This window comes from Pristiophorus japonicus, chromosome 20 (assembly GCF_044704955.1).
Source record: "Pristiophorus japonicus isolate sPriJap1 chromosome 20, sPriJap1.hap1, whole genome shotgun sequence".
NCBI lineage: Eukaryota > Metazoa > Chordata > Chondrichthyes > Pristiophoridae > Pristiophorus > Pristiophorus japonicus.
In genome coordinates, this window is record NC_091996.1 from 15,141,674 (window position 1) to 15,165,580 (window position 23,907).

The following is a 23,907-nucleotide window of genomic DNA, read 5'->3' on the forward strand; positions in this document are numbered from 1 at the left end:
CTTTTTTGTTATGAATACTTGATCTAACCTGAATGTATTCTGCAAGCCCCAAGTGTGAGATTTCCAGTTGAGTTAAACTGTACATCTGCATACATGAGGTACCATTTCTGGAAAAAAATCTTTTTCAAAAGCAGCAAGCTGTATTCATTGCTTGGCTCCAGGGGATAGCCTGTGTCATAGTGACCCATTATTCTTAATGTAGTTGCTTTAACATTGATTTTTTTTGTTATGATTAGAGGTAAGGAGTGACATTTCCTGGTAACTATATAGAAAGATGCACATTGACAGTAGCTGACCAGTGAACGGCACTCCACGTGTATATTTGAGTATTTATGTTTGGAGCCCTGCATTACTCAACTTCATAACACTAGCAAGAACTTGTGCCTTCGACTTCGACTAATGAAAATTGAATAGATCATGTATTATAAAAATGACAGTAAAATCATCATAGGCAGTCCCTTGAAATCGAGGAAGACTTGCTTCCACTCTACAAGTGAGTTCTCAGGTGATTGTACAGTCCAATACGGGAATTATAGTCTCTGTCACAGGTGGGACAGACAGTCGTTGAAGAAAAAGGTGTTTGGGGAGTCTGGTTTGCCGCAAGCAACAGTAAAATATTCTTTATCTGTCTTGCTCAGTTTTCCTTTTTTCTCCTTCTCTTCTATATTTTCTCTTCCTTTCTTCTTAATGGACCACCTGGGTATTGGGTGATTCTTTAGAACAAAAGAAAGCAAGAGAACGGAGGTGAGCCCTGTTGAAGCATCCATAGAAAAAGCGAAAGAACTCTGTTAAATTTGCAGAGCCTATGGCTTTAATAAAGTAGGATTATTACCTGTTCTGTTCCCATTTCTGCATATTGTGATAATTACTTCAACATTGCAGCATCTTTATATAGGACTATGGGAGGAAAATGGGCCCTAATGTATTTAAAAACCATAGAATTGAGCCCTACGCTGCTTTCAAAAATGTAATGATAACCAGATCACATGAGTAATCCATCTGTTGGATGTTTGGAACCAGAGGTTGCTGGGTTGTATGGAATGCAGGTTAACAGCCTCCGATTTCACCATCAGGAGGTGCCCATTCTCCTATCTTCCTGCAGTGCAGCCCAAATGGTATCATCAAGGCTAACTAGTGTTAGGTTTGTCAGTGTAATATACATCTTTGGGATTCCAGTGGCATTTATGAACTGCACAATTATTGTAGCCATGGTTTATGATGTTTTCTGAACCTGCTCAATGAGATTACTACTTTGCAATCATTTCTGATTATCTGTTCGATACTTATTAACTTGTTTGAAAATTCATTCTTTTTCATGATTTGATAGGATTTTGGCACAGCCCTGAGTGTGAATTTGTCCGTCACTGCATCAACAAATCACAGGAGCACGTTGCAGGGAAAGTTCAGGTGTCTGTCTTTAAGGGACAAGTTTACATTCTTGGTCGGGAGTCACCTACTTCCCTGTACAACCAGAGTCTTGTCAGGTAAGTAACAGCACCATCGTTATTGATTGATTTGCAGTTTTGTTTGAATAGCATGGGAATTTCTATGCTGTGAACTCCCATCACAAGATCGGTTTGGATGAATAAGGCTCTTCATCCCATGTGCTCTTATTATTCCAAAATACCAACCGTAACATCTTCCTAATACAACATCTAACTTTTCCTTGAATAAATCCAGAGTTCGGGCCTGAATCACTCTTCCTGACAACCCATTTCAGCTGTCCGTATTAATGACGTAGATAAGGGTATAGTGAGCAAAATCTCCCAAGTTTGAACATGATGCCAAAATAGGAAGCCAGACAATTAAAGAGGAACAATGCAATCAGGATCAGAAGATTTATGTCTTCCACTAAGGAGATCAGTTAAAACTTATGTCACCATAAATTTATGGCTGCTATGAAAGATAGAACAGGTGTTCCTGCTGTGTGAGTTTGTTCCACATCTGAATCCCTCTTAAAAGGACGCTAACCCCGCCCCCCTCCAGACCACTGTCTCCAGAAGAAGGGACCCACCCAAAATGTGAACCTATCTTTTTCTCTTTCAGATGCTGCTTGACTTGTAGTGTATTCCCATCATTTTGTGTTAATATTTTTAAGTGCCAGAATTTGGTGGCAATCTAATACAAAAACTTAGAATATTACAGTACAACATTACAGGAATTAAAAGGGAATTTTGCTGGAAAATTGAAAAGAGCATCTCCTGATATGATTGGAAGGAACAGTATACTAAAATGTAAATGTTGGTTTTTACTGAGATATTTATCATATCAAAACAAGGCAGGATATTTCCTTGCATCAAAGATTGTGCAACTGGTGTTTGCGTTCTATGGTGCCCTCGTAAGTATGTGTGATAAAAAACATAGAAACATAGAAAATAGGTGCAGGAGTAGGCCATTCGGCCCTTCAAGCCTGCACCGCCATTCTACAAGATCATGGCTGATTACCCACCCCAGCACCTCCCCCCCACGCTCCCTCCACACCCCCCGACCCCCCCAGCCGCAAGGACCACATCCAACTCCCTCCCGAACACGTCCAATGAACTGGCATCAACAACTCTCCGCGGCAGGGAACCCCACAGGTCAACAACTCCCCGAGTGAAGAAGTCTCTCCCAATCCCAGCCCCAAACAGCCCACCCCCCAATCCCAAGAGCGTGCCCCCGCCCCCCGGCTCCGGACCCACCCAACACCGGGAACACTCCCCCCGCACCCAAACCGCCCCGTCCCGTCAGAATCTTTCCCAAATGCCGAACACCCCCAGATGTCGAGCCCCCAGCCCCGGCCACATCCACCAACCGCCATCTGCACAGTCAACCCGTCCACCCCACTCTGAACACTCCCCGCACCGAGGCACAGAGCCCTCAGGCCTGCCCCTCCAACACACTTCGCCCCCCCCCCCAGACCTCCGCTGCAATGTGGCCCCTCCTGTCCCCCGCCCTGGGTTTCTCCGCCCCCCACCTCCACCACTCTCCCCTCCATCCCCCGCCCCCGTCTCCCCTCATCTTCCCTCTGCCTCCCCGCACAGGCTCCCATCTTGGGGGCGGTAACCTTCTGGGGCAGAGAATTTTAGCCCCCAGCGTGGAAGTCCTGCTCCTGCCGCAGAATTGGCCTTACCACCCCTCAATGGAAGCGGAGTGCAATTTCCCACACTCCACTTCCTTTGGGGGCAGTTACCGGGGCAATGATCAGTGCAAATGAGGACCTTCTTGCTTACTTTGGTTACCTCCACATTTTTCACTATATGTGTTTTCTATAAATGAAATACAGAGATTCATGGGAATAATATACTTAGGATTGAGTTTTAAAAGAAATAACATCTCTCGATAGTGCAGTTGAAGCTGATAAATTGAGTTTTAAGCTGTTGTGGTTTAGAGGCCACCCAGACCCTCTTGAGGAAATTATTTCCTTGTAATCATGTTCATTCATCCATTGTCTATGTACTTGTTGTGTATAATGTATATATTCGATACTAAAGGCCGAAAATTTTTTTGCATTTGTTGCGGTATTGAGCTTGATGTTTTGCAAGTGGGCAAGTATGGGGAGGCAATGTATTACTGTTTATACAGTGAGATTAATTATTGACTGTCTCACTGCCCAAAAAATGCTAACTTCTGTTTACTTACATCTGATGCACATATTTCAGTGTTATAATCTTTATTGATTTTAATCCACCAATTACTGCTACAAAAAAATCAACAATAACACACAGGTCGATAACCCATGGTACCATTTAGTGGATCAATACAAGTCTGTGTAAAATTTCTCGCAGTCCACTCAAAAAGCAATAAACTGTGTCCTTTATCCTTGTTTTTAAATAAGTAAATACAATTACTCATGCAGAGTTAAAATTGTATTGTGTTACACATGCAGTTTATTTTCTTATTGTCAAAGCTACGTTTTGAGATTGTAAAGACATTGAAACGTTTTTATCCCTGAGGAAAAAAGGTATCGGGTAGGATAAATACCACAGTTGATTTATCTCTTTTGTAGCCAAAATGTGTGCAGAGTAACCCTTAATAATCCCCTTCTTTATGGCTTACAGTCACAGAAGGAGCTAAATGAATAAAGTAAAAGTAATCAGGAGCATTTATTCCCTGTCAGTTCCAAAGCGATTTCTCTTTCAATTTCTACATCAGTGCCTTTAAAATGTTTGACTGATGATGGAATCATACTAATAAAAGAATAGCAGTAAGCAGTATAGGAGGCTGGAAGTGACTGGTCACAGTAGGTATAAAGTAATGTAATTATACGGCATACAGCCCACTCGACTGCACAAAAATAAAAGCATGGATTTCTGGAGAGACATCCAGCACCATTGTAAATTCTTCCAAATTGCTTGTTTTTTTATTCTCGCAAATAATTCATCAGTTGCAAGGTTGACCGTAACTGCTGCGGTGTTTTGAAACCTATATGGAGGGAGATGAAGAAAAGCATTTTTTTTACAGTTAAAACAGGAGAGATTTTAAAGAATTATTTAAGGGTATTTTAATCTTAATTTCCCCCCTTTTCTTGGTCTCCCCAGGCACACATCATCTGCAGCTAAGAGGTAGACAGGCAGGCAGATGACCTTCTCCCAGGCCACTGCCAGTACAGCTCTGAACTGCTACGAAGAGCCACATGAGAACAGTACAGGAAAGAATTGTGAAACAATATTTTTCCCATTTTCAACCCAGTGAGGGCAGGGTGACGGGATTTAGTTTAGTGCCCCTCCATAGCCATACAACAAGAGCTCAGCAGAATATAGAATTAAGCCTGCGCGCTCCACCATGGGTTAGTGTTCCATTGTTTGCTGCAGCTCAAACTAAGAGGAGAGGTTTCTGAACTAACACTCTGGTGCAGTGTTACATCAAATCCTTTAATGGCACAATCCCAGGGAAGCCAGGCCTATATAGTGAATGTTGCACAAGATGTAATATAAATTTTTGGGGGGGAAGTATGGTCCAGCAGCTTTGCAAATCAAAATATTATTTTTGCTGAGAACCGATTGTTAGAATGGTGTGAGCAACATTTTTTCTATTGGTACATTCTGGTCTCATTATAAGGATCGTAGTCGTAACGCTGACAGGATGAGATTTATGAGGGTCATAGAATCATAGAAATTTACAGCACAGAAGGAGGCCATTCGGCCCATCGTGTCCCTGCTGGCCGGCAAAGAGCTATCCAGCCTAATCCCATTTACCAGTTCTTGGTCCGTAGCCCTGTAGGTTACGGCACTTCAAGTGCCTATCCAGGTATTTTTAAAATGTGGTGCGGGTTTCTGCCTCTACCACCCTTTCAGGCAGTGAGTTCCAGACACCCACCATCCTCTGGGTGAAAAAGTTTCCCCTCTAAACCTCCTACCAATTACTTTAACTCTATGCCCCCTGGTTATTGACCTCTCTGCTAAGGGAAAAATAGGTCCTTCCTATCTACTTTATCTAGGCCCCTCATCATTTTATACACCTCAATAAGGACTCCTCTGAGGGTCAGTCACATCAGGTTTCTCAAACACCATGACCCCGGTTTTAACTTCCCAGCTTGCTGTAAACCGGGCAGGGGATGGGGAGGGGGCAGTTAAAACGAGGCCACTCACTCACCTGCTGTTTCCAAATCTTAAAGTGCTCTTTTGAGCAGGTGAGCGTTACAACCACAGGAAGGCAGCATGATCCTTTTTCAAATATGCAGATCGGGTCTGATTATGTCGTCGTCGTCATCATCATCATAGGCAGTCCCTCAAGTCGAGGATGACTTGCTTCCATGCCAAAAAGTTCACAGGTGTTTCAATGAAGGACCTAATATTCCAGGTCCCGAACTAAATCTTGAAGGATGGAAGATGCCTGTGCATGGATTTTTTTTAACGTGTGGTGGCTGTTGCATACCAGCCACCACACGGGCTTGACAGAGCTAAGTCTTGGTCAAGTGGCAAGGGTTAACCAAGACATAAGAACATAAGAAATAGGAACAGGTGTAGGCCATACGGCCCCTCGAGCCTGCTCCGCCATTCAGTAAGATCATGGCTGATCTGATCATTGACTCAGCTCCACTTCTCCGCCCGCTCCCCATAACCTCTTATCCCCTTATCGTTTAAGAAACTGTCTATTTCTGTCTTAAATTTATTCAATGTCCCAGCTTCCACAGCTCTCTGAGGCAGCAAATTCCACAGATTTACAACCCTCTGAAAGAAGAAATTTCTCCATCTCTGTTTTAAATGGGCGGCCCCTTATTCTAAGATCATGCCCTCTAGTTCTAGTCTCCCCCATCAGTGGAAACATCCTCTCTGCATCCACCTTGTCAAACCCCCTCATAATCTTACACATTTCGATAAGATTACCTCTCATTCTTCTGAATTCCAATGAGTAGAGGCACAACCTACTCAACCTTTCCTCATAAGTCAACCCCCTCATCCCCAGAATCAACCAAGTGAACCTTCTCTGAACTGCCTCCAAAGTAAGTGTATCCTTTCGTAAATATGGAAACCAAAACTGCACGCAATATGCCAGGTGTGGCCACACCAATACCTTTTATATAGCTGTAGTAAGACTTCTCTGCTTTTATACTCCATCCCCTTCCTGATCACTTGCTGTACCTGGAGACTGGAGACTAGCTCTGCTGCATGGACCTAGTGCACACACATATCGCAGTGTGAACTGGTCCGTTCTGGGCCCCTAACTCGCGCCTTTCCTGGGCCCCGATCACATCCCTCTGAAATCTCTCGCCACTCCATCACCCCGACCTCGCCGCTCCTGCTGTACCTGCCCACGCTCCAATCACCAACCTGGATTTTGGTGACATCCAATCCAGTCGCCCTCTTCGCTGCCATCGCTCTCCTGCTCCAGCATGTGCTGCTCCCTGGAGTAGTATGCTGCCATGCTGCTCCTTCTGCTCCCCGACCTGCTCTGATGGTGATCACATGCCACGGGCTGCACAGACTGCTGGGCCAGGCCGAAACACTGCTCCTTCCGCTCCCCAGCCTGCTCTGATTATCGGGTCCCAATCTGACATTTTAGTTGGAGGCCTGAGCGCGAAAGCATTGCCCCGTCAGGCCGAACCTGTCAGGAGCCAGATTATGGGCCAGAAGATTTAATTTTAGGTTTCCTTATGGCCCATGAGGAGCAAGAGTGCTCCTCCGTGTCTCAAGAATGATGTCGGCCACCCTTGCTCTGGGCTCTCTTTCTTTTTTCCCCACCTCCCCAATCGCTGTCAGAAAGCTCCCGCAGATTGCAGCCAGAGCCAAGTGTCGGGTGGGACTCTGGGAACTTTTATTCAAATGAGGCCGTGTTCCCGGGTGCATCGCCCATTTTGGGGCTCATGCCCACAGTATCCATACTCCCGTAAAAATCGGGGCACATGTCTGTTGTCGGAGATGTCCTGCATGTGCAATATTATTAAGGAATTTCATACAAACACATTATTGTGTTCATTACTGTATCACCAGTATGCTTTCTGCTCCGAATGATATAATTTAAAAACCTTGCAGTGAAAAAGTAACATAGTTGGTGTTAAAATATCTTCTGCTTCCTTTTCGATGTAAGTTCCACCTTTGTTATAATGTTCTCGGTTTTGACACAGTTATCACTGTCTTAACATAGAAACATAGAAAATAGGTGCAGGAGAAGGCCATTCGGCCCTTCGAGCCTGCACCACCATTCAATATGATCATGGCTGATCATGCAACTTCAGTACCCCATTCCTGCTTTCTCTCCATACCCCTTGATCCCTTTAGCTGTAAGGGTCACATCTAACTCCCTTTTGAATATATCTAACGAACTGGCCTCAACAACTTTCTGTGGTAGAGAATTCCACAGGTTCACAACTCTCTGGGTGAAGAAGTTTTACCTCATCTCAGTCCTAAATGGCTTACCCCTTATCCTTAGACCGTGACCCCTGGTTCTGGATTTCCCCAACATTGGGAATATTCTTCCTGCATCTAACCTGTCCAATCCCGTCAGAATCTTATGTTTCTATGAGATCCCCTCTCATTCTTCTAAATTCCAGTGAATATAAGCCAAGTTGATCCAGTCTTTCTTCATATGTCAGTCCTGTCATCCCGGGAATCAGTCTGGTGACCCTTCGCTGCACTCCCTCAATAGCAAGAATGTCCTTCCTCAGATTAGGAGACCAAACTGTACACAATATTCAAGGTGTGGCCTCACCAAGGTCCTGTACAACTGCAGTAAGACCTCCCTTCTCCTATACCCAATTCCTCTCGCTATGAAGGCCAACATGCCATTTGCCTTCTTCACCACCTGCATGCCAACTTTCAATGACTGATGTACCATGACACCCAGGTCTCGTTGCATCTCCCCTTTTCCTAATCTGTCATCATTCAGATAATATTCTGCCTTCCTGTTTTTGCCACCAAAGTGGATAACCTCACATTTATCAACATTATACTGCATCTGCCATGCATTTGCCCACTCTCCTAACCTGTCCAAATCATCCTGCAGCCTCTTAGCATCCTCCTCACAGCTCACACCCAGCTTAGTGTTATCTGCAAACTTGGAGATATTACATTCAATTCCTTTGTCTAAATCAGTAATGTATATTGTAAATAGCTGGGGTCCCTTGCGGTACCCCACTAGTCACTGCCTGCCATTCTGAAAAGGACCCATTTATTCCTACTCTGCTTCCTGTCTACCAACCAATGCCAGTGGTGCGTTAGGGAGTGACACTGGTAGAATTCACCCTAAGCTTTATTTATTTTGTTAAACACCCAAGTAAATGTTTTGTCATGTAGCTTAAAAACCAGACTTCTGCAATCAAAACCCATGGCTTGATACACAGTCCTGTCGTATCAACCACGTGATCTGATTAGTTTTTATCACATTGGGTGGACGAGAGAACCAGATTCTCAGTACATTTAATTGGCCATGTTGCCTTGAAGATTCTCTACATCCTTGACATTGTCAGATTACAACTGCCAACAAAAGCTGTGTTTGATGGATGTTCTCTAATTGTTAAGTTCCCACTGTATGGGAGCGTTAAGTGCAGCCTGAATACTTTAGAGCAACAAAAAATAATAACTCGCCTTTTAATTTTTCCATTAAAAATAAAACTCTGGTGATTTAACTGAGAGATTTCATTTTATTAGGCCTGAGTGTCAAAGAATAAAAAAAAATCAATGTTGTTGAACAAAAGTTGTCCATTGAAAAGGCTGTATCAATATGTTGTGGCTTTTTAGACTTGGCTTCTAACAGACTATAATAAAAGTCTGAGGAGTAAAATTAAAGTGATGCATGTTTCATGGACAAGTTGCTGTCAACGTGCATTATACTTCAACCGTTTATTGATCCTGATTTATCTGTTGAAGCAGTTGACCCTACATTTAGCAACGATAGAACAGATTGATGTATTAGTGTAAGCAAAACCTTGGATGCAAACACTATTTAGCAAACAGTAGCTACCATAGGGGTATAGGCAACTCCCCAGGGCACCATCATCATCAATCTGCTCATATGGTATTCATGGTAAGAAGAGTTTAAAAAAATGCAGTTTTTAAAATCAACCATGGGTTTGCTCATTTAGATTGTGTGTGTGTGTGTGTAGTGCAGTGCTAGTAGATACATCACAAACCACTCTAATTCAATTGTGCATGCTTGCTGAGTGAATAATGAAATGTATCATTTATTGCTGCTAAGATGTCAGTTATATAATCATAATTAGCTCTAATATCTTTTGATCATTACACAATTGAAATCTGGGTGAAATACACATTCTGTAAGCTAAGTTTTGATGGTTTTGATAATTTCTTTCACTAAAATTTTAGAGGGGGGTAATTATTCTTCCCTTTTATTCAGTCATTTTACCACAAAGGTGCAGGTTACATACTTGTCCCCAAACTTCTGCCAATTTCACTGTAAAGCTAGCCACAAGGGAATACATTCTCACATTCTACTGCCATGGTCTCGATCACGGGCAAGGCCATCTCCAACCATTTACTTGTACTCCTCACCACCCACATCTTCCTACCTCCTTCCAACTAAATTTCCTTCTGCATCTGCCTCTGGGAAGAAAACTCTCCCCATATCACTTTCAAGTTTCTGACTACCCAGCCTTTGGCCCCTCCCTTTGTCATAATATTTCAGCAGCCCTCGATCTGCTGAAGCATTCTCTCCTCTCCTTTGATGTCCTGCACCCTTGTAAAACCTTTGCTCCCTCAAGTCCAAAGGGTGCAGACTTAAACGTACCTGGCACACAACTAGTTTACCTATTCGTCACCAGATTTGGCTGCTTCCAAACCCTTCCTCATCCATTGTCTCAGGCTGTTTACAATCTTACCATTCAATTCAACCCTAAGCTGAGCTTCCAATCCTGTATCCTTTCCATCACAAAGACTGCCTACTTCCACTTCATAACATTACATAGAATTGCATAGAATTCACAGTACAGAAATAGACCATTTGCCTCAATGGGTTTATGCTCTACCCTATTTCTTTCTATTCCTATCTCCCTCATGCACTTATCTAGCTTCCCCTTTAAGGTGTCTTTGCTATTTGCCTCAAACACTCCACGTGGTAGCAAGTTCCACATTCTAATCACTCCCTGGTTAAAGAAGTTTCTCTTGAATTCTCTATCGGTTTATTTATTTAGTTATTCATTCATTTATGGGATGTGACTCATCCTTCACCCCTGTCCTCGCTGACTTACATTGGCTCCTGATGCCCCAATGCTTCCAGTTTAAAATTGTCATCCTTGTGTTTAAATTTCTTCAGGACCTCACCACCCCCCCCACCCCCCATCTCTCAACTCCTCCAGCCCTACAACCAACCCCCCCCCCCCATCCCACTCCCATGAACACCCAGTTCCTTCTTGTGCATTACCTCCTACCTTTGCCTCGATCTTGGCAACTGTGACTTCAGTTGCCTAAGAACATAGGGGCAAGCCATTTAGACCCTCAAGTCTGTTCCGGCATTCAGTTAGATCAAGACTGATCTGTACCTCAACTCCATTTACCCCACTCTTTCCCCCGCCCTTACCTAACCAAGATCTATCAATCTCCGTGTTGTTGAAAGTTTCAATTGATCCGGCACTAACAGCCTTTTGGGAGACAGCGTTCCAGATTTCTACTACCCTTTGTGAAAAATATCTCCCAATTTCACTCTTAAATGGCTTAGGCTTAGCTCTAACTTTAAGATTATTCCCTCATGTTCTGGATTTCCCCACCAGAAGATATAGTTTTTCTGTCTACCCTATTGAATCCCGCTTTCATTTTAAAGACCTCAATTAGTGCACTCTTCATCCTTCTTAGCTGAAGGGAATACGAACCAAGTTTAAGCAACCTGTCGTCATAATTTAACCCTTTAAGCCCTGGTAAGATTCTGGTGAATCTGCACAGTACCCCATCCAAGGCCAATATATCATTCTTGAGGTTCAGTGTCCAAAACTGAATGCAGCACTCTAGATGGGGTCCAACCAAGGCTCTGTACAACTGAAGCATCACTTTCTCACTTTTTAGTATTATAACCTCTGCACTCCCACCACATTCCATTAGCCTTTTTGATTTCATTTTGTATCTGAGCACAAGCTTTTAGTGATATATGTACTTGGATACTTAAATGCCTTTGCTTCTCCACAGCTCCTAGTCTCTTACTATTAAGAAAACATTTTGATTTGTCTTTCTCTGATCCAAACTCTCCCTCCCCCACATTGAATTGCATCTACTATAGTTTTGCCAAACTCACTTAGTCTATCTATGTCCCTTTTGTAACAACCTGCTCCCATCTACACAACTTACCGTGCCTCCGAACTATCATCTGCAAGCTTGGATACACACCTCTCTATTCTTCCATCCAAGTCATTAAAATAGTGAAAAGCTGAGGTTCCAGTGTAGATCCTGGAAACACCACTTATCACATCCCACCAATGAGAGAACATTCCCTTTACCTCTATTCTGTCTCCTACCTTACCAACCCATTTCACAAGGTTACCTCCAATTATGTGTTCTTTCATTTTTGCGAATAATTTTGTGCAGAACTTTATCAAATGCCTTCTGGAAGTTCATAGAGAACACCCATAGTCACTCCCCTAAGCTCAATGCTACTGTCCATTTTTATCTGATTATGCCTCTCTGAAGTGCCGTGGGATATGTTTCTGCATTAAAGGCACTATATGAATGCAAGTTTTTGCTGTTGCTTGGCACCCCATCTCGGTGGCGCATCAAAGATCAGAGCTTGACACATAGGGGAAATCAGAGATGCAAACTTCCACCCAGCTGTTCCATGCTGTAGGACTTTGGTTCTCCAACATGCTCCACCACCTCAATTGGATTTGATACAGTGATCAAACTTTTATCTATCTGGTGAGACATTGCATTATAGTAGTGCTTACATTCAGATCGCAATACAAGTACTTGAACATATTATTTGACAACTTGAATAACTGGCTGGAATTTTATGTTTTAATGGAAGTGGGATGGGGGCAGGTGACCAATCAGTTCCCAGGGAGCGGAAAGTCAATCTAAATATTATAATGAGGCTGGAAGCGCCTCTCTTTTTAACCTCCATTTTGAATTTTACTGCGTGTGGACGGATTTCGTACAATTCATGAAACTGGGGAGTTAAACGGAGGTGGGGCCTGCTGCATCCAGGAGGTAAGTGGCTTTATACATACCTCATGGATACAGGGATCCTGCCAAACCCACCCCCCACGATCGGAGACCCCACTACAAGGCCTCCAATCCCCCACAATGAGGCCTCCCACCCCAATGATGATGCTGAGGCCAGCCACAATCAGTCTGGCTGCAGGCGGGAAACCGAGGCCCAATGCAAATAGGGCCCTGCTATTAAAGTCGGCAGGGCCTGTGGGAAACATGGCCTCCCAAGTTTCCCGCCAGCCTCGGAGGCACACAGTCCCCAGCCCACCTTCTTGCAGAAAATTCCGGCCATTGAAACAATGAATATATCAAAAGAATATTAACCGAGAGAGGATTAATGTGATTTATTTTTTAATTTTTCTTTGCAGCATGAATGTACAGGGTGATTATGACCCAATTGATGCAGGTGGATTTATTAAGATCTGTTCTTTGAGGTGAGTGTCAATTATATATATTTTTTTAAGAAAAACTTTTACTCCAGGGGACAAAATTGCCCCCTTTTTATAGCCCTGTTAGCACCTCTGGAGGCGCTAACAGTCCCCAATGGCATTTTCACCCGGGAGAGGGGGCGCTACCGCCTCCTGGGACATTGCCCCAGAGGTTTGGGGGGCGCTGTCCCAGCGGCGCTGCGCCCCGCGATTAGCGCCCCAGACTGGCGCGCAACCGATGATGACATCATCGCCATGCACGCGAGCCGACCCCTCACCGCCCTGCGGGCTGCGAGGCTGACAGACATCCAGTACCAGGGCACCCCATATAAAGGGCAAGCCTTTAGCGCCCCTAGTCACCATCTTTATTTGTTGGCTGACTCTTGGGTCAACCCGACAATGACGACCCTTGTGTCAACTAGACCGCCATCGTGCAGTTTGGCATTTCACTTTGGGTGCCCAGTCGATCGCGTCCCTGGTGGCCCAGTGGCAGCCACCAAAGGACCTACAGAATGTAGCGGCCCTCCCCTTTAATGGAAGGGGAGGCGCATTGTAGCGTGTCAGCGCTTCGGGGAGCATGTGCTCAGCGTCCCGCCACAGCTCCGGGAGCGCCCCTCAAAGGAAGCAGAGCGCCGGAGAGGGCATACGGCCCAATTCTATGTCAGAGGTGGGTCTTCCAGGCTGGACACAGGAAGTCCAGACCCGGAACGTTACTGCCCCCAATCGGGGCGAGGGGCAATTTCTAGACCCAGGTGTTTAATGCTTAGTTCAAAAGGTGATTGTTTTTTTCTATTATCATGGGGGGCATCATTTATAAAAACCATTCTGAGTATGATCTAAAATGTTAAACAACTTAATAGCCAACCACAGGTAAGGTTAAAAATGCAGTTCTTGTTTGTCTTTATTATCTTATTTTAGTTGTGCCTGCACCATGCACTAGCCACAAGGATGGGTATATGCTGTAACTTGGCATGAGGAGGGAGCAACAGCAGCCCCTGGGTATCTTGCCCCCTAATTTTTTCCCCTCCATACTGCAAAGTACCTAATTCCACTCTTCTATTTCATCTTGGAGCCAAGGTCAGGAACCCACCATGTGAGGAAACGTGCACAAACACACATCCTCCATTTTCCATTTTCCAACATTCCATTGACTCTGGATCAGTTCCTATAGAGTGGAAGGTAGCCAATGTAACCCCACTTTTTAAAAAAGGAGGGAGAGAGAAAAAAGGGAATTATAGACCGGTCAGCCTGACATCGGTAGTGGGTAAAATGATGGAATCAATTATTAAGGATGTCATAGCAGTGCATTTGGAAAGAGGTGACATGATAGGTCCAAGTCAGCATGGATTTGTGAAAGGGAAATCATGCTTGACAAATCTTCTGGAATTTTTTGAGGATGTTTCCAGTAGAGTGGACAAGGGAGAACCAGTTGATGTGGTATATTTGGACTTTCAGAAGGCGTTCGACAAGGTCCCACACAAGAGATTGATGTGCAAAGTTAGAGCACATGGGATTGGGGGTAGTGTGCTGACATGGATTGAGAACTGGTTGTCAGACAGGAAGCAAAGAGTAGGAGTAAATGGGTACTTTTCAGAATGGCAGGCAGTGACTAGTGGGGTACCGCAAGATTCTGTGCTGGGGCCCCAGCTGTTTACACTGTACATTAATGATTTAGATGAGGGGATTAAATGTAGTATCTCCAAATTTGCGGATGACACTAAGTTGGGTGGCAGTGTGAGCTGCGAGGAGGATGCTGTGAGGCTGCAGAGCAACTTGGATAGGTTAGGTGAGTGGGCAAATGCATGGCAGATGAAGTATAATGTGGATAAATGTGAGGTTATCCACTTTGGTGGTAAAAACAGAGAGACAGACTATTATCTGAATGGTGACAGATTAGGAAAAGGGGAGGTGCAAAGAGACCTGGGTGTCGTGGTACATCAGTCATTGAAGGTTGGCATGCAGGTGCAGCAGGCGGTTAAGAAAGCAAATGGCATGTTGGCCTTCATAGCAAGGGGATTTGAGTACAGGGGCAGGGAGGTGTTGCTACAGTTGTACAGGGCATTGGTGAGGCCACACCTGGAGTATTGTGTACAGTTTTGGTCTCCTAACCTGAGGAAGGACATTCTTGCTATTGAGGGAGTGCAGCGAAGGTTCACCAGACTGATTCCCGGGATGGTGGGACTGACCTATCAAGAAAGACTGGATCAACTGGGCTTGTATTCACTGGAGTTCAGAAGAATGGGAGGGGACCTCATAGAAACATTTAAAATTCTGACGGGGTTAGACAGGTTAGATGCAGGAAGAATGTTCCCAATGTTGGGGAAGTCCAGAACCAGAGGTCATAGTCTAAGGATAAGGGGTAAGCCATTTAGGACCGAGATGCGGAGGAACTTCTTCACCCAGAGAGTGGTGAACCTGTGGAATTCTCTACCACAGAAAGTTGTTGAGGCCAATTCACTAAATATATTCAAAAAGGAGTTAGATGAGGTCCTTACTATTAGGGGGATCAAGGGGTATGGCGAGAAAGCAGGAATGGGGTACTGAAGTTGAATGTTCAGCCATGAACTCATTGAATGGCGGTGCAGGCTAGAAGGGCCGAATGGCCTACTCCTGCACCTATTTTCTATGTTTCTCTCAGTCTCATATTTCAAATTACAATTAATGTTTTTTTTTGGCTGCCACTAAATGATCAGATTTGAAAATTAAATACTCTAGTTGAATAGTTTATGGTCTGAAAACCCACCCTGCTTGACCGTTGTGAAATCCCTCTCCATGGTGGTCTGTTTAAAGGCCAATATATCTAAGCACGAAGTATGACGAGCTACCATTATAGCACATCAGTCAAGCAGTGCAACCTTGCTGTATACAGCGCAACTCACAACTTAGAATCTACAGAGATGGTTTCAGGCAGGCCTCTTGAAAGAACTAACGGAAGAGTTTTATGGGGAAGATATGGATTTCTGTTCAATTCCATGTAAAGCAAATTCTCTACCTTTTTTTGACGTCCCCCTGTTTTCTCACAAATATCTAAATATCCTATTGTATTTTCAAACAGGCTGAAAGAATATAATCGTCTCCAGAGTTCGCAGCTCCAAAATCTAAATGAATGAGGTCGGGCTTTGACTATCCTGTTGACGCATTGTAATTTACAGAATCTGAAATTCTGTGATGAAAGGAACGTGCAGATTCCCTCTGTATGTTACTGGTTTCATTTTAAATAAAATGAATAATCTTGAACACACCTCAGTGGGCTTGTTTTTCTGCTATTTCCTTTAAATGACAATGAAGGAGAAGGAATTTTAAATGCATTTTAAGACATTGGGCTTTGATTGTTTTTAAATTACATTATTTTGCTTTCTTTTATGGAAAAACCTAGATGAAAGGCTAAGACCCACAGCACAGATTACTATTAAGGTTGAGAATAGTTAAAAGACAAGACTAGATAAATAAAGAAGTGATTAGGTGGTACCAAGCTTGGGTTTTGAAAGGCTGAAGGTTCTGAGAGGAAGGAGTTCTACTATTTTGAGATCCTGCAAAAAAAGCCGTTGGAGTAGGAAAATGTAATTAATTTTGAGCATGATGCTGTAAAGGTCAAATGTATCTGTTTTAGGAACAGGAACATAGGCCATTCAGCCCCTCGCGCCTGTTCTGCCATTGTGTTAGATCGTGGCTGATCTGTACCTCAACTCCCTATAATCGGCTTTGTTCCAAATCCCTTGATACCTTTGCCCAATAAAGATCTATCAATTTCAGACCTGAAAATTTCAATTGATTCTGTTTCCACAGCCGTTTGGGGGAGCGAGTTCCAGATTTCCACTATGCTTCATGCGAAAAGTGCTTCCTGACTTCAGTCCTAAATGGCCTAGCTTTAATTTTAAGATTATGCTCTTTTGTTCTATTTTCCCCACCAGAGGAAATAGTTGCTCTACATCTACCCTATCAAATCACTTAGTAATTTTAAATATTTTGATTACGTCATCCCTCAACCTTCTGTATGCCAGGAAATGGAAGCTGGTTTATGCAACCTGGCCTCATAATTTAATCATAATGGCCTCCTAACTTAGTGTCATCTGCAAACTTGGATATACAACTCTCTTCCTTCAGCCAAGTCAATGGTGAAAAGCTGAGGCTCTGGGGAACATAACTGGTTATATCCCACTAATCAGAGAACAAACACTTTATCCCTGCTCTTTCTCCTCCCTCCCAACCAATTACCGACCCATGATACAAGATAACCTCCAATTTCAGGTGTTAGTTCTGTTCTAGGCCCCGAAGTTAAAAAGGTAAATGGCGATTGATCCGCAAAGAATCAATTGTAATGGGACAAGGGCCTGCCGGCATGGGACCAAAGATGCTTTGACATTTTTTGCTCCATTCTTCAGCCTGAGGAACTTCTTCTCCGTCCACCCCATGGCAGCTCTCATTTTGGCGAATAATGTGCATAATGTCTTGTGCAGATCCTTATCAAATGTCTTCTGGAAGTCTATACAAACAATATTCATAGGCACACGCCTATCCACCATGCTGGTGACCTCACAAAATTCAACTAGGTTAAAGGATATGACCTATCCTTCACAAATCCATCACTGACTCAAGGTAAATGATACAATAATGTATCATCCAAGAACGGTTTTACAATTGACTTCATCCAGTAACTCTGACATTTTCAAAGCGGGAGAACTTGCATGAACTAAATCTCACAGATTCAACATCAAACTAGAGGTGGACGGGTGCTGAACCCAGATCCATCAGGATTTTCCTCTATTCAAAACTAACCTGTAGTCAAAGGTTGGGAGGAAAGGAGGTGGTCACTTATTCAGCCTGCTCCATTTAAGTTCAGCCAGAACTTTGGGAGTCCGTCTGGAGTCATTTAGACTATTCTGAGAATCCTGCCAAATGCACTCCGGATAGACCCAGCAAGACCTCGATCTGCTGAGAGCAGGTGTTAGTTCTGTTCTAGGCCCCAAAGTTAAAAAGGCAAATGGTGATTGATCCGCAAAGAATCAATTGTAATGGGACAAGGGCCTGCCGGCATGGGACCAAAGATGCTTTGACATTTTTTGCTCCATTCTTCAGCCTGAGGAACTTCTTCTCCGTCAGCAAGGTTATGTGACACTCCGAGATGCCAGTGGGTTAGGTGCCCCTGTTGCATTGCTACAGGTACACGTGCCCATTCCTGTTATTTAAACAACAACAACTTGTGTTTATATAGCGCCTTTAACGTAGTAACGGGTGTTACAAGACCAAAATTTGACACTGAGCCATAGCGCAGATGACCAAAAGCTTGGTCAAAGAGGTAGGTTTTAAGGAGCATCTTAAAGGAGAAAAGAGATGTAGAGAAGCTGAGGTTTAGGGAGAGAGTTCCAGAGCTTAGGGCCTTGACAGCTAAAGGCACGGCCACAAATGGTTGAGCAGTTATAATCTGGAATGCTCCAAAGGGCAGAATTTGAGGAGCGAAGATATCGCGAGGGGTTGTGAGGCTGAAGCAGATTAGAGATCGGGAGGGGCGAGGCCATGGAGGAATTCGTAAACAAGGATGAGAAAAACCCTATTCCTGGGATTTCGAACTGAATCACCAGCAGGCCAAAGCAGTGGGTGTAAGTTCTATCTCGCCACACTTCAAGCGGCACAGAGTCTGTAGGCTGTTACCACCTTGCTCTACCTTCCACAGTGGGTTTGCAATATTTGCTTGCGTTGCATGTACTTCATTTCTTTATAGTTCCCTCCTCGTGATCTAAAACCTTTTTCTCAGTTATTCACCTTGCGTTGCTTCCCATCGCTGATTTGTGGTACTTGGTGAAGCTTTCATTGATTAGCACTGCCCGGGGAGGATTATCCCACTAACGAGCCTCACAACAGCCAGTACCTGAATAGGTGGGCATTTGCTGTAGTTCAGGCCTGGCTCACTCCAGCCACAAGGTCTTAGCTCAGCATCAAAGCTTCTCATAAATATTCCCCTCTGATCCCCAAGTAATACAAAAAAACTTTAAAAATATATTTATACTTAAAGGCTTGAACTGCATAATATGCTGAGTTTTTTCTGGGTTGTTATGGTTACATCAGTTCCCTTGACGCATATCGCATGCACACACGTACTTGAAAATCACACCATTTTTTCAGAGAAGCTACAACTCCTCTACCTTTTTCTACCTGGTTGTCATGTGACACAGATTGTCCTTGTGCACTAGGTATTGTAGTTCCACAGAAGCTGGGCAAATGCATGGCAGATGCAGTATAATGTGGATAAATGTGAGGTTATCCATTTTGGGGGCAAAAACACAAGGGCAGAATATTATCTGAATGGTGGCAGATTAGGAAAAGGGGAGGTGCAACGAGACCTGGGTGTCATGGTTCATCAGTCATTGAAAGTTGCCATGCAGGTACAGCAGGCGGTGAAGGAGGCAAATGGTATGTTGGCCTTCATAGCTAGGGGATTTGAGTATAGGAGCAGGGAGGTCTTACTGCAGTTGTACAGGGCCTTGGTGCGGCCTCACCTGGAATATTGTGTTCAGTTTTGGTCTCCTAATCTGAGGAAGGACGTTCTTGCTATTGAGGGAGTGCAGCGAAGGTTGACCAGACTGATTCCAGGGATGGCTGGACTGACATATGAGGATAGACTGGATCAACTGGGCCTTTATTCACTGGAGTTTAGAAGGATGAGAGGGGATCTCATAGAAACATATAAGATTCTGATGGGACTGGACAGGTTAGATTCAGGAAGAATGTTCCCGATGTTGGGGAAGTCCAGAACCAGGGGACACAGTCTTAGGATAAGGGGTAGGCCATTTAGGACTGAGATGAGGAGAAGCTTCTTCACTCAGAGAGTTGTTAACCTGTGGAATTCCCTGCTGCAGAGAGTTGTTGATGCCAGTTCATTGGATATATTCAAGAGGGAGTTAGATATGGCCCTTATGGCTAAAGAGATCAAGGGGTATGGAGAGAAAGCAGGAAAGGGATACTGAGGGAATGATCAGCCATGATCTTATTGAATGGCGGTGCAGGCTCGAAGGGCCGAATGGCCTACTCCTGCATCTATTTTCTATGTTTCTAAGCTGCTGAAAACTACAACTCCCATGGTACATGTATTTGAGAAATTATTTGCTTCCCTTCTCAACCAAAGTTCCAATTTGGACAGTGTAATGTATTTGCTTCATGGGTTCTTTGCTTAAGAATTCATAGCAACACATTGCTATTAAGAATTAGTTGGTTTATTAGCAAAAGGTTTAACAATTACACTACCTATCACCAGGCTCTCAACCACCTGCCTCATCGTGGATCCCTCGAACCCAACTGGCTGGGGTTTTTATTGAGTCTTGTGAACATCAAGTGACTGGCTAAGCCACTCCCAACTCAACAGCTCCACAATGAATTACCTTGGGAGTGCAGTGAGTGTTATGTAGGCAAATACAGAAGCTATTTTGCATCAGCAATCTCCCACAAACAACCAAATGATCAATGCCCCATTAATCTTTCTTTGGGTGGACTATGGGATCTAAATTCTGCTGAACACGGTACAAGATCCAACTGCCAACAGAAACCCATCTGTGTATTTGACATGCCGGCTTTTTGTTGGCCTATCACAATGATTTATTTTAATTCACCGCCTGTGGAAATCAGGGGGGTTAAATTGGGCCGCGTAGAGCCCATTTTTCAGGCCCCAAAAATGGCAGAAAGCGTGCACACGCTGACCAGAAGTGTGCCGCCCACCATATTGGGTGAGGACAAACAACAGGCACCTTTCACCCGTCTGAAATTAGCATTAGACTATTTGCGCAGGCAACTAAGGGGCTTAACGCCTGCTTCAGGTCCTTGCTGCAGCTTTGGTTTGCCTAGGGAAAACCTACCCTAAGCATTGCATAAATAGCAATAAGTACTTGACGCAATCTCTCCCGGTCCCGTAACCCCGTCGTTCGATCTTGAGGCCTTCTCATTTCCCTCCGTACCCACCGGCCCCAATAATCAGGCTCCCCGATCCACTTACGCAGACACCCAAAAGCAATCCCACTTACTATGCTGCCACCTCCTGCAGCACCGTCTTCATTATGATGAAGTCCATGGCCCAATATCTTCAGACCTCACCATTTGTGCGCGGGGGAAAAATGCTGTGCCAAGTGGGCACTCCCGAATGTGACGTCGCAAGTGTTTCCCACTGGCGGTAAGATTAAGTATGTACCCAGCACATGTGATAAAGCTCACATACCACACTTATCCCAATCATCATCATCATCATCATCATAGGCAGTCGCTCGGAATCGAGGAAGACTTGCTTCCACTCAAAATGAGTCCTCGGGTGGCTGAACAGTCCAATACGAGAGCCACATTCTCTGTCACAGGTGGGACAGATAGTCGTTGAGGGAAGGGGTAGGTGGGACTGGTTTGCCGCACGCTCCTTCCGCTGCCTGCGCTTGGTTTCTGCATGCTCTCGGCGATGAGACTCGAGGCGCTCAGCGCCCTCCCGGATGCACTTCCTCCACTTAGGGCGGTCTTTGGCCAGGGTCTCCCAGGTGTCAGTGGGGATGTTGTACTTTGTCAGGGAGGCTTTGAGGGTATCATTGTAACGTTTCCTCTGCCCACCTTTGGCTCATTTGTTGTGAAGGAGTTCAGAGTAGAGCACTTGCTTTGGAAGTCTCGTGTTTGGCATGCAGACTATGTGGCCTGCCCAACGGAGCTGATCAAGTGTGGTCAGTGCTTCAATGCTGGGGATGTTGGCCTGAACGAGGACTTATCCCAATAACTGGTTAACCGCACTCTCAAAACAAAAAGCACCCAATAGCCTAGAGAATTGTTTTCATCCCCACACTAGCAACCTTTGAAGGTCATTACCTGAGTGAAATTTGTTAGTTGGTGACAAATATTGGGCAGTTTGGACAGGTATCCCCCCATCAAGACCTGGGTGGAGCAACGCCCAAATGAAATTGAGAAGAAACCTTCTAGCCCCCAAAGAGAGATACTTTACTCCCATTAGTTGGGGCTCAATCTTGGATTCTACTGGCAAAAGGGCAATGCTTTAAGCCACTGCACCCCAAGTCCCAACAGATTAACTCTCTGGGTCCAAAAGCAACCAACACAGATGGCCGGGAACAGGTGATCCTTTTGCCTGTTGGCTGGGAAATGACAGGGAAGGGGGGATTTAAAGAGCTCAGAAACAAAATTAATTTGACTTGGATGAGGTTACCCTTTGGTGTGGCACTGCTCGGGTCTTTGTTTACCAACTACAGTGCACTTGGTATATCTGAGTTTTCTCCAGTTGAAGATGTTGCCAAGAGGATCTCGTTCTGATGTGTGTGATTTTGGCCGATCTATCTTGGATGAGGTAAGTGCAGCTTTGGAATCTTTGAGCTGAGTTGTAGTGACCTAAAAAGAAGAAAAACACTGTAGCTGAACTGTAGAGAACCAATGACTGAATCTTAATCTGAAGTTTGTGTTCAAATACAATATACTGAAATTTAATGATTTTCTTCAAAAAGTTTCAAATTAACTTTTGAAGTGCAGTAATGACAAGCCAGCATGTGGTATACTAAAGTGAAAAAACTTGATTGAATCCTCTTGACAGAACCATGTATCTTTTGGGGCAAGTGTGACCCCAATTTCTATAGTGTTAGGGAATCAGCAAGGAGGAGGTCAGGCAAGATAGCCCAAGGCCAGGAGAGCTTAGAAATAATCGTATATTGACCACTATTCTATTTTGAAGGGCTTAACCCACCAGTTGCCACACTGCGGAGAGGTACTGAAGTATAGAGGCCTCGGGCTGGCTGTTAGGGCCTCCTGCAGGTCAACAGGATCAATATCTAATCTACTGAGTCTTGTAGCGGAAGTGATGATCAATTCGAGGCCTTTAATGACTCCACTCATGAAGCAGGGTAATCTCCACCAGATGCACTGTACCCCAGCAGGTGTGCTGGTTGCCAGTACTCCTTCAGATAACACTAGCTTTATCTCTGCGAGCACTGCGTTTCGTGACTGATAGCTGTGTCCAGGGTCTAGTTCACTATTGAACAAATGTTGTGTTTGGGCCTGAATGTTCCTCCTTTCCAGTGCAATGTCTCATGTTTACAGAAGGGGGGGAGCACAGGTTTGATACCTTATGCTGCTGATTTCCCAAAGGAAAGAAAGAACTTGCATTTATAGAGTGCCTTTCACGACCTCAGGACATTGCCAAAGAGCTTTGAAGCCAATTTAAGTATTTTGAAGTGTAATTACTAATGTGATAAGAACATAAGAAATAGGAGCAGGAATAGGCCATTTGATCCCTCGAGCCTGCTCCGCCATTCAATAAGATCGTGGCTGATCTGATATTAGTCTCAACTCCACTTCCCTGCCTGCTCCCCATTGTTGTGTATCTGTAAAGTATGCACTCCCATGTTCCGCCACCAGGGAGCTCATCCCCTGAAGTCCCAAAGGACCCCAGCATCCCTTGGGAGCACTGTATATAAGCCAGTCTCTAAGGCCTGTTCCTCACTCTGGAGTATCTTATTCAAGACTGAGGTCACTGTTACTTTAACCTCCCTGTGTGCAGCCTCATCTGTGTTAGGAACACAATAACTGGCGACGAGAATACGAATCCAATGCAAAGGTGCAGCAAACTGTGGGCATCCTGGAGAAGTTCTCAGAGAGTGAGGACTGGGAAGCCTATGTCGAACGGCTAGACCAGTACTTTGTAGCCAATGAGCTGGACGGAGAAGGAAGCGCTGCAAAAAGGAGAGCGGTCCTCCTCACAGTCTGTGGGGCACCGACCTACAGCCTCATGAAGAATCGTCTGGCTCCAGTGAAACCCACAGATAAGTCATATGAGGAGCTGTGTACACTGGTTCGGGAGCATCTTAACCCGAGGGAGAGCGTGCTGATGGCAAGATATCGGTTCTATACGTGCCAGCGATCTGAAGGTCAGGAAGTGGCGAGCTACGTTGCCG

The 23,907-nt window shown here is 44.5% G+C and overlaps 1 protein-coding gene across 5 annotated transcripts in view; it reads left to right on the forward strand.

Moving 5' to 3' along the window:
- ass1 (argininosuccinate synthase 1) overlaps window positions 1-16,238 on the forward strand; it is a 143,140-nt gene extending 126,902 nt beyond the window's left edge. For all 5 annotated transcript variants that reach the window (XM_070863783.1, XM_070863785.1, XM_070863786.1 and 2 more), the window contains 3 exons: window positions 1,328-1,484; window positions 12,938-13,003; window positions 16,053-16,238. In XM_070863783.1, coding sequence (XP_070719884.1) covers window positions 1,328-1,484; window positions 12,938-13,003; window positions 16,053-16,107 — 278 coding nt within the window. In that variant the 3' untranslated portion in view covers window positions 16,108-16,238. The remainder of the gene's footprint in view (window positions 1-1,327; window positions 1,485-12,937; window positions 13,004-16,052) is intronic.
- Window positions 16,239-23,907: the final 7,669 nt, after the last annotated feature.